Source organism: Diadema antillarum, unplaced genomic scaffold, assembly GCF_040938485.1.
Source record: "Diadema antillarum isolate AM-2024a unplaced genomic scaffold, OU_Dant_1.0 seq00000510_RagTag, whole genome shotgun sequence".
In the NCBI taxonomy this organism is placed as follows: Eukaryota; Metazoa; Echinodermata; class Echinoidea; order Diadematoida; family Diadematidae; genus Diadema; species Diadema antillarum.
The window spans coordinates 441258-453289 of NW_027271464.1; the positions used below are offsets into that span (position 1 = coordinate 441258).

The 12032-nt window shown below is 36.9% G+C and overlaps 1 protein-coding gene across 3 annotated transcripts in view; it reads right to left on the minus strand.

Moving 5' to 3' along the window:
* Positions 1-12032, minus strand: part of LOC139734108 (77 kDa echinoderm microtubule-associated protein-like) — an 89001-nt gene that overhangs the window by 34201 nt on the left and 42768 nt on the right. For 2 of the 3 annotated variants that reach the window (XM_071644923.1, XM_071644925.1), the window contains one exon: positions 4751-4779. In XM_071644923.1, coding sequence (XP_071501024.1) covers positions 4751-4779 — 29 coding nt within the window. Of the gene's footprint in view, positions 1-2424; positions 2449-4750; positions 4780-12032 lie in introns of all 3 variants that reach the window. The other variant, XM_071644922.1, reaches the window with a different exon arrangement.

Below are 12032 nucleotides of genomic sequence, written 5' to 3' on the forward strand. Positions count from 1 at the left end.
TTGATCTTTTCCTGAATAAAGAGAACATCTGCCTGAAGATCATGTTACTTGATACATGACTCATACAAAATGAAAAAAAAAAGACACACACAAAAAAAAAACACCAAAATGTTTCCTTTTCTGGTGGTAGAGCTTTTTACTGATTTCTTCCTCATATGATTGTGGAGATGGACATAATGAATATTGAAGTATCACAGAGTTCTTAAATGCTACTTTATATTCCCCCTTCAAATCAGAATAAAATTGTATAAGTTGGTAGTTTTAGGTGGTGATGTATTTCTGTACATCAATAAATTGTACTTCATAATCAGGAGGTTAAAAAAACTTTAAGTTCCTGCAAGACTCATGAATGAGGAAGGGGAAAAACATTCTCACAAGACTGATGACTGATCTTGCAGTTGCAATCAGCTGGTATATTGGCCAGCTGCCTTTACAACGTATGTCAGGCTGGACAAATACAGTGATGTAGGTGTGATTTTCTGTAACCTGGTGCTGTTGTACCTCATGTGTTGGTGTAAACAGACATACATGGTGCTAAAAAAAACCCACAACATGTGTGCTCTAGTCCGCTTTTGAAGAGTTGAGATTCTAATGATTGGAAAGTGATGAATGATCTGATGAGTTGCATCAAACAAAAACCAGGAGTTGCAAGGGTAAGAAATAAAACTGTTAAATAAAAATGCATATTCATATCCTCATGCCTGGGGGACTGATGGTGAAGTACACATGCTTGAGGCTAGCTGCTTTCTACAATTCAAATACTTCAAAAAATGGCACAAATTACTCTGGTAGTTTTAAGTAATGACTTTCGTTCCAATAATTTCTAAAAGACAGAACAGAGAAGAAATTCCAACTTGTTCTTTGTCATGTATGCAGCAAACTGTTTTATCAGCTCTTTCTTATCCTATCATGTAATGAATTATAAACTAAGGTATTATTTCCCTTCCCCAAAATGTTTGATTACCAGTAATGTGCAAAATACTAATGTTATCAGCATTGTCATGCAACATGCATCTAGCTTTAAAACAAGATTATCTGGATATCATTTGTGTTAACGTTGTTGATAATTTTGATGGGTTATTGATTGCAATGTTGTTGAGAAGTTGAGAACAATCACAGCTGTCAAATGGACCAGTCTGCTAATGTATGCAAATTTATGGATATTTTTTTTTTCTCTGAGGATCAACTCATAACTTCTTCATTGCATCAATTCCAGGCTATCAATACATTCTGATACTCAGATAGCCTACATGCATTTGTTGTTGCTATGCGGGGCAAGTCTGGGGCAAGCTTTGGGCGACCATTCTGGGTCAATTTTCAGTCCTAACTTTGCTACACCTATGTGAAAAGTGTGCGTGCAATCTGTAATGTGCTGGTAAAGCGGTTAACGATTTTGCAAAATCCTATGGCTCTACAACTGTGAAGAGACAACGTTGTACTTCATTCTGCTGTACAGATCCCTCTATGCAGCGGTAAATCTACTGGTTAATGGTCCGAATGACGGTGAAGATGGCCTACATTTTCCAATTAGTGTTAATCTGTGACGACTTCATCCGTAGCAACAGAGATCAGAAGCACTGGCCATAAAACATGCACCGGGTGTCACATGCCACTTCTATTGTCTGAATGAGTGATATGATGATTTCCCTCCTCATTAATAATTATTAATTCATGTTATCTCAACACTACAGAGAGGTACAGCTTTTCTAAGCAGGAAGCTCATTTGATCAAACGATAAACTGACAATGCACTTATTTATTTTTTCTCTTTTTTTTTTAAATAAAGGAACATTTTTGCTGTATTCAGGCACCATGTAACTTTCAATGGAAAAACACTTCACCTGTTAGAGTGATACATAATATCATTATATTCCTTTGATCAATGGGCTACAAAATTTATCAATGGGCTACAAAATTTATCAATGGGCTACAAAATTTTCAAAAAAATATCTACAAAATTTGATTCATGTCTACTAACCATAAAGATGATAATGAAAAATATTGATATTGATAATCCTAATATTAACTTTATAACCATAATATCAGCATTCCTGACAGTACTGTATCTTCATACTTTATCATCACCATCATTTATATCATTATCAATTGTTGGTTTGTTTGTTTTTTCAAACCTTTATCATCTTTGTGGAACAGTGGCTCATCTGACATCATGCCGCAATGAAAATTATTGTTTGTTTGAATAAAGAATATATTTCAATTACTATTTGTTCAATGAAGCATGCTGAACTAATTTTTACAAAAATTATAAAATGATAGCATGTTAATAGTTCATTCCTCTAATGCTTGCATGGAGACGATGGAAAAAAAAATTTCTTTCTCTCTGTAAAGGTGCAAGAGAGGCGATGGACATGTGGTAAAGGTGCCTCCGTGCTATCATCATGCAGGACGCTGGTTCAAGACTTACCACTGTTGTACGAAGCATGAGAGGCTAAACGGGCAGGCGGAGAGGATACACACAGGGGCAAGGGGAGAGGGTGAAGGGGGAGGCATTGCGAAGCGAGATTACAGACAGGGTTTGAACAATAAGACAAACAAATCACAACAAATATGCATTCAGAAAACGCCATATATATATATATATATATATATATATATATATATATACATATATATATATATATATATATATATATATATATATATTTTTTTTTTTTTTTTTTTTTTTTTTTAAACACAGCACAGGCAGCAAAGGGTAAATATCAAGAAGAAACAGTGATTTCAACAATACACATGATAATAGGGACAGAGAAAAAACAGACAACAGCAAGTCTATTTCTATGCTTGTATAATATACAGCAAATGCAAGCCAATTCCTGTGAAGTGTGATTATGATAAGTTTTTATACACAGTGATAAGAAATCTTGATACACAAGCACAATATAATCAGGGGTCGCACTTAACTTTTTTCTTAACTAGCCAGGCGGACTACTTAGAATCAATTTTGACACTGAAGCAATATTTTGGCTAGCCAGACGGACTAGTAACTTCAGAATTTTATGATTTTTAGCTAGTCCGATGTGATTTTAGGTGGCCAATGGCCAGCGGACCATCGCCAATTTCGAACCCTGATAATGCAGCTTAAACACAAACTACTACCAACAAATAATAACTGTCAGTTATGCTAAGAAAGGCGGTTATACAATGCAGCTAAACCCATTTTGGTTATTTTTTTTCCACAGTTATACATACACATTCCCTCTGGGATACGCATTCATCTTTTTTTTTTCTTTTCTTTTTTTTTTCTAATAGGCTTCTCTTTTTTTTTCTTTTTCTTTTTTTGGTAATAGGCTTTGCCTGTGGTTTTAAACATTTGAGCATTTCTGTTCAATAAATTCTATAAATTTTGATTCCCCCCCCCCCCCTAGTTTTGCTGAGGCACCAAAAGCAATTCTCAATGAGAAATGCACAGAAAATAGAGCAGGTAGCTATAGGCAATACAGTATCTGTAAATACTTGTATATGCAAGCCCACTGCAAGTCACAACTACGTGTTACTGCATCATAATTTTACCTAAGTTGCCAACACCTTGATTTGAGCTCCAGGCTTATTGATTCTTGTTCCTTTTTTTTTTCTTCGTTTTTCTTTTCTTTCAAGCGATTATGACCCTACAGTATTTCTAAAGGGGAAACTATATTTTGGTAGTGCAGGAGTGTCTTAAAGGGGCATTTCATATAATTTATATAATTTCACATCATGTAGCACATAAATCAATAGTGCCATGTATAGATTTGCGGAATTTATGGTGGTCCTTGAGCAGCTAAACCACTGAACAAGGATGATGACATAAGCGGCTCACATATTCCAGTATTGTAGCAATGTAATTCCCTTACATTATTATATACAATATTGCTTGCTTAACAAGTGTTTGATTTACATGTTCTTTCTTCTTTCGTTTTACTTCCCTGAACATCTAACCATGCATTCTTATGTGAGACTGCTGTGTCAATATCCTTGTTTGTTATGATTTGTTAAATAGGAAATTTGAATGTATTCTTATTCCTCATCCTAATCACCATAAATTCTCAAACTCTGTGCTCAGTATAACCAATTTTGATGTTGAAATGCAAAAGTCTAAAAAAAAAAAATCAAGAGGTCTCCTTTAAATATCTTGAGAGTGGGAGATAGGGATGGGGTATATGCAAAGAGATGATGACTAATCGGGCTATATTTTGCATCATTATGGCACAAGGTCTACGAACAATCGTGTCACTCCCGTTTGACCTATCCCTGACTCTGGCTGAGGTTACATTTTGCCCATGAACAGCAGCAAAGCAGGCAGGTTTTTCGCACCGCGGCCAAATAGGCAGCTCTCTCTGTACTGATAATACAGGTTCGACCCTATGCTGGATTAAAGCCAAGGATTTTGAAGTCTTTCATACATTGCAACTTTCTGTCATCTTCGCTTTCTCATTCCCATGGTGCCAGCAGAACACTGAGCAAAAATCAGTGATATCCAAATACTGGCTGTATTCCACATCTGGACAGCTGAATGACAAAGGAATATATATATATATATATATACTCCATATCTCAGAAGCAAAATGATGAAGAAACATATCAGGTATTCCATACTTTCACTGTGCTTTAATAACCAGCACAGGGTTAAACTTTGCAATCTACATTCTACACAGCTCTGTATATATCATATGCTTTCATTTTAAAGTAAAAAAGCAGCATCGATTTGTATTGAAAGTGACCAAAAATTACAATCACATTTCAGAAAATCTTACCAGCATTGTACTGAGGCTCCTTCTGGAATCTGTAGATGATGAAAGCAGCAGGAAAGATGGAGAAAAAGAGAGAGAAAAAAAAACAAAAAACAAACAATAATTAAAATATAATTTCTTACTGAATGATTTCTCCGATGGTAAATTAAAGTGTTATGATGTCTTTCTGAAGATATTGCAGGGAGCATGCATTGTTGCCTTCAATAAACTGACTAATGCAAAAGTAGGGAGTGAGACAATGCATCACATGAATTGGTTTGTCTGGGAGAGGTATCAAGTCTGACGAATCAAACATTTAAACAATAACAACAACAAAATCATGCAATATGCTCATTGCATCCATTTTGGCTTCCAAAGCCAATTTTGTCATATAAAAATTCAAACAAGTACAATATTGAGGCACACATTTACCAGGCAAGGCAGCATCACAAATAGCTGGGCAACTTGCATCTTAAATTGCAAAGGGTCAAAATTGCAAATCATGCTACCACATATCTTGATAACAACTTGATTTACAAGACTTTTTAGTCACAAATGGGATGATTTTATATCACAGTCTGAATTATTCAAAATAAATTTGTTTCAAATTCACAGCATCTCTTTTGACACTGGCATATATGTAAATGATAGAAATTAATCTAGATTTGAAAAGAAAATTTTCCAGCACATTTTTTCTTGTTCTTTTTTCATTTATAGGACTGTTTCGAGATAAGCATATTTTGAAAATACATGTTCATAAATGTTACCAAAAAAAAAATAGAATAAATATTCCTTTAGTACATTTACCAATAGCCAGTGCACTAAAAACAAAAGATTAATGTAATCATCAGTACTGCAACCTGTTTTATTTGCTTGGCATGGCCCTGGATGGGCGCAAAAAACAACCACTCATCTCATTAACTAATGCTCTTGTCCTCTGGAAACCCCCATGTTTGATTTGTTGTTTGTTTGTTTGTTTTTATACATAATTGTAGACTCAGGATACAATTTCATATGATTAATACACACCACAAAAAGTGAGATTAGTTTGTGCTCTGATCCCATGCAGCTTTTATTCAAGCTCACTCCTTCGCAATGAGGGTAAAGAACACCTGAATAATGTGCTGTTAAAATATGAATGCATTTCAAGTGTTTTTTCATACACCAGAAACCAAGATAACAGTATTTGTTAAATGACACCATGTGATATAATAAATTATATATAAATTCCCCATATACTTTATTACTCTTGACTCTGAGAGCAAATCTGTTTCCATACAATTTACAATGCTATCAATAACAGTGATTGTACTAGACCATGACTAGTGAATACAATTCTAGTGGTTGCGATAATACAAACTACTTATAAAACTCTCAAGATCAATGTTACACACTAGAAGTAGCTCCCAGCGCACAGCTTCATGTGTGCATAGCATGATTATTCAAATACTGAGATTGTGGGAAAGTAAATAGAACATGGCTCGCACGGGAGCTTGAACAGTTAAAAATGTAAACGGGAGAAGAAAAAATGGGACAGTCAGGACCGAAGAGCAAAGTTTCTTCATCATCTCAGGAGCTATAGAACTACGACAAATTAACAATCCATTCTTTGATACTAAAGTGAGGATTATGTAATCAACTCTGTGATATAACAGCATATCTTCAATTTCTTTATTGTCCGATTCTCTTATCTGCCATAACTTTCCAACTCCATTCTTAGATGTTCTTTTTTTCTATTTCTTTTTTCCACTGTATTTTGCTTTTTAATTGGGGGGGGGGGGGGGACATGGCTGCCAACATTTACCCATCAATATCAGAGGGACCCAAAGAGCAATAGGAGATACTAGTATGTTACATGAATCTCAGTGGGCAAACATAACTTTCATATCATTAATTTCTTCCTTTTTTAAAAAATTCTCTTATCCAGACCTGAAGAGACCTTCCGGGCATTCACATGTACCGAGATTGCTCAATTTGAAACACGATTGTAATTAATCAAACTCGAATTGTGTTTCAAATTAAGCAAACTTGCAGTGTGAATGCAAACTGGAATCACGGAGGGTGATTTGAAACTTAATTGCAATCGCGTTTTATTAAAATGATGGTCCAGAGGTGTTTTTCAATCCCGTTTTATCAGAATTAAGCAACAAAACTAGTGTGTGAACGTAACTGAACTCCAATCATGTTTTTGTGTGTTTGTTTTTGTTTTTTTTTTTTTGGGGGGGGGGGGGGTGGGGAGATTATGGCGACCTTCCAATCACTCCCACTGAAAGAAGTCTCAAGAGTGACTGATGGGAACATGGAAAGAAGCCAAACCTCCCCTCCTCGCTCTGAAATTCAAAACAACAGAATTCGCGAAGCCTTTATAATTTGTGCCCTGTGAACGAACGATGATTTGAATCGTAATTGCAATTGTGTTTCAAATTAAGCAAACTCGGTACGTTTACAAAGGCCCAGAGACATTTTTATGAATTTTTCCACAGAATCAGGGAGACTTGGCGGGGGGGGGGGGGGGGGGGGGGGGTTGTTGTTTGTTTGTAGACAATCAGACTTCCTCACATCTTTTTGGATATACTGAAATACACTTTTTGAAAAAAAAGAACACTTTCGAAATATAAGAATATCAACAATTTCACACTCGCGTCATATTCGCTGTACTTGGAATGCATCACAGTGGCTTCAGTAACTGTGCACCTATATATGGCGGATGCATTATAATTTGTCATTGAGTATGGATCCTCCGCACACATTCCTCTATGAAAAGTATGTCTGTCTGTGTATGGCTTGGGGCACGTAATAATGAGATATGATTACACATTTTCTGCTGGTATGCACCAGCAGTGTGCCAGGTACGAACCCACTTATCAAGCCAACACATGCCATCATGAAGGCTAATAAAACTCATGATCAACAAGAAATCAAGAGGAAAAAGCAATAAAAAAGTTAGGGTTGGGTAAGAAGTCTCAGACAGAGAGAGGGAGAGAGGGAAAGACAGAAAGACTGACAGACAGACAGGTCCGGATTCACGAAGGTGGTTTAAAGTTAAACCATGGTTTACACATATTTTTTCCATGTAAATACGATTGGCAGATTGCATGTATCAACAGGCGTCCAGTATTAACAAACGTGCGTTGATATGCGCATGTCAAAGGTACCTGGTATGCCTATATTTCCAGCTTATTTCAGACCATGGTCTAAATTTGTACCACTTTTGTAAATTGGAGTCTATGAGCCAGAGAGAAAAAGAAAGAGAGGGAGGAGAGACAGAAAAATACAGGCAGAGATGAACTCTCTTATCTAACAAACTTGAACAATCCCATGCAACCATCTCCAGTAAATGAACCCAACCCATATGCAACGCATGACAGCCCTTGCACACAAAAAGCAGAAAAGCCAAAAGCTAATTCACATAAAGTGTCTGGCTGACGATGATTCCCTCACAATTGCGGTCTAGCACTCGATCTGCCACTACTGTGCATTTATTGCAGATTTGAAAAGTTTTGAACAAGGTCTGTGTTACAATGTGTAGTTCCACACCCCTCTCCCTCCCTCCGACAAACCCAGCCAGCCAGCCAGCCAGCATCGAGACACAACTTTGTACTTTGATCGCCCCTAGTTGAAGAAGATTTCCGGAAGAGGTTCTACATTGTAGTAGACTCAATTCACAAGTCATAGTACAGGTGTGGGTGTTGCATTTTGAGCAAATAATATGATGTCATTCATCCTGCTCAGCTCATAACTGATTAAAGGTAAAACGTAGTTTCAAAATGCCTACAAAAACTGTCCATTTTCGCTCTAAAATGGACATAATGGTATGCATAAAGAAATGTGTGCTATCATACTGTAATACCACATTTCATTAATGACGACAATGTAAAATATTAGGGTACACCAAAAGTATTGTGATCTTGGAGGATACCCAATCGCAGTTCTGCTGCATAATGTTTCAAAATCAATAACAAATCAGGCCATAGAAGCAACCATCAATCTTCCTTGTGAGAGTAAATCACGTACATTTGTTGCTAAATACTACTGCTAGGGCAAAAGCAATCACTATGTAACATTCTACCTAATCGTTATCAAACGGAAAGGTTGCTAGATCATTCATTTTGGATAAAAGTTGTGTATTACGACCCAAACTAGCTTACGCTTTTGATCTCATATTACCCACGAAAACTCAGTATCCAGGCAAATCACGATATCAAAGCCAGACATGTTTCTTGGAAGAACTTTGCAACTTATTGCACACAAATTCAATAGGGTGGAAGATTATTTTTGAACCCTTCCCATGACTAGTGGAATATACATATAATCCCCTGGAGGCCATGACCTCAAAATACCATCGGTATAATGCACACACAGGTTGGCAGTGGGAGTAACTGATTTATAGCCTTTGCTTGGAATCCTGGGGGTTTCACAAATGAAGATATTGCCTTGTGTTAAAAATAGCAGTCAAATCCATGTGACAACTCCATGTTGAAATGTTCAACGCAATACCAGATACGTTTCGTATTTTGGAGTGACTAAGCTTGAATTTTGGATACTGGGGGAAACATAAACGTTCCCTTTCACTACCTATGATATTTAATTCTGAGAGAGGGTTGTTCAGATGATATAATATGTCTGGAAAGACGTTACAACTGAATGAACTGAGTTTGTTGTCGATCACTGATATGAAAATGACAAAACAACACCATTAGAACAGCCCCGACCCCTCCCCCCAACAGAACCCCACCCTTTGTTTTCAAGTCATTCAGGTAGTAATTCTTTTCAACCACTGGGGCTCATTACAATACATACATGAACCAAATCACAAGTACTGTATACGCTATATATTTCGCGTGGGTTTTATTTTCGCGAATTTCGCGAGTCCGGGAGCTATTCGCGAAATTAACAACAAGCGAAAATATTACCTTCCAAAATGAATCCCTTGCCTTGATGATACGAACATTTCAGTACTAGTATACCATGTCACGGCTTACCGAACAGACCATACTGGCTCAGCTTGTTTACGTTTACGCACGTCCACGTCTACTTACGAATACTGTAGAGAGCCAATCCATTATCGCAAGGGGACCACTCGTCAGAAATCTAGCGCGATGGACTTAACCACTTCAAAAATGTTGAATTCTAACTTACTAGTTCGCAGAGCTTGGTAAGTTTTTTCATGCAGTGTATAACTAGTATCATTCTTATTTGCTAGTAAGTTGAAAATTCACACTTTCTTTGCCACTTCATATTTTCTCTGGTCCCCCAATCGCGAATTTAACCACTCGCGAAAATGTGTGACAGCGGTAATTCGCGAAAATTTATGTACGCGAAAATTATAGCGTATACAGTAGTTAACAGGGAACTTTATACAATCCTTTGTCATCACCAATGCTTTTCTGTTTTCTTTTAAACTCCAGTACCTGGACTCTTTGAGTATCAAGCTGTAAAGGAAATGTCCACTGACTTAATTTGTATGCTAACTGGCCTAGGTACTGTATATAGACCTAATATCATGAGCATAAAGATACCACCAGCCATGGTCTGTTCCGCTCTCGTGCTATTTGTGGTCACGCTCTTTCAGGGGAAGGATGCCATTGCATACTGGTGCAGAACAAGATATTTCTGAAGGCCATCGTTCAATAGACACCTGGAAAGGACAGTGGTCATTGTTGTTGTTTTTTTCAATCAACTTAGTTTCAGTTCTGTCTGGTTGTATTACGAGCCATCATACAGGATATTTCTCTTGATCCTATTTCCTTATGTACATAGCAGTACTGATGAAATAAAGTGCATCATAAACAAGGCAATCTGGCAAGGGTTCATGTTCCAAATACAATATACAAATGACAACAAACACTTCACTGTTTCATTGGCACACTTTCCAGGCTAATCTTTAATCTATGTGCAAAAGAACAGAATGCTGGTGGTAATTTTGAAATATATACAAACCCTGACCCATTTCCTGAATCTTTGAATTGCCCAAAAGCAGGAAAAATACATCGTTATTTTATATGCATGTAATGTATCTCAGATAGATGTTATATGTGATATGTAAGACCAGGGAGGCGGAAAGAGACTGCTTCATTCAAACTCCTGGGGCACGGCTCACAGCACATTTCACGGCATTTCCAAACATTGATTAATCATTCACAGCACAGCAAATACCAGTAAGTCTCCCGGCAATTTTCCTCAGCCGACAAACGATGATATCCCTTCCTCCCCACATCAGTCATAACTTCAACAAGCTTGCCTGCTGAAGTTTCATGTGTAAACTTCTCTGCACTTTGAGATCTTCTCACATTTATTTCTGTACATTTCTTTCATCAGATCCGGCACGACAATTCCTCACACTTGCAGTACTTTATGGTCTACAGATTTTTGTCACTATTGTACAACTTTAAGCTGCATGGGATGGTACAATTGTACACCCTGGTAGCCATAATCTTAATATTACCTTAATCATTACTATTTCAAAAATATGTGGTTGTTTGTCTGTTTGTTTGTTTGTTTGTGTTATTCCATATGGACATTATCAAGTGAGAAGAAAGCAGGATTGCAGAGAGGGAGCCATGCATGATCTATGCTTTCTTTCTTGCAAATGATTGACAAATTAGTTGTCAATCAGTTACTGTCTTCCTTTCTTGTGTTTAAACTTGGTCTTCACATTCTGATTAATGGAAATACCCCTTCTCTTTCACAAGCACAGTCTCTACTCATGCTATAGGCCTACTTCCTGTGGATATCCACACAAATCAGAGCTCATGTGTTTCTGCTGTGCTAGATGTGCAAAAAACCAACCAACAAACTAGCAAACTATGGCATGAAAAAAAAAAATGGGGGGAGACATTGTTTTGGATGGAGGTACTTCTACTCTTCAAAAGAAATAAAACAAAAACTATTACAGCCACTTAAATAAATATTTTGTCTCTAGGGTATAGGTGGAATTTGGAGAACAAGATTTCGGTAGCCATGGCAACATCATTATTGCAAACTTTCCATCTGGTACTTTACATCTAATTTCCTTTTTCATTACTATTGGACAGATAATGATGAACCATAAAATATAAATGACAGCACAGGGGTCTTCCCATTTAAGAATTTAAACAGGGACGGTTACATTGTAAATTGTATTAGCTTTGTAATGCTTCATTGAAATGTTTACTCCACTTTAGAAGACTCAGTGTACACAATTTCAAACACGGCTTCTGGGTCAACTATAGAAAGGAAGAGAGTCACCGCGCGTCTCTTCATTTGCATGACGGATTACGCCATTGTGCATGTAGACCACGCATACAATGATGGCCCCTCAATTTAT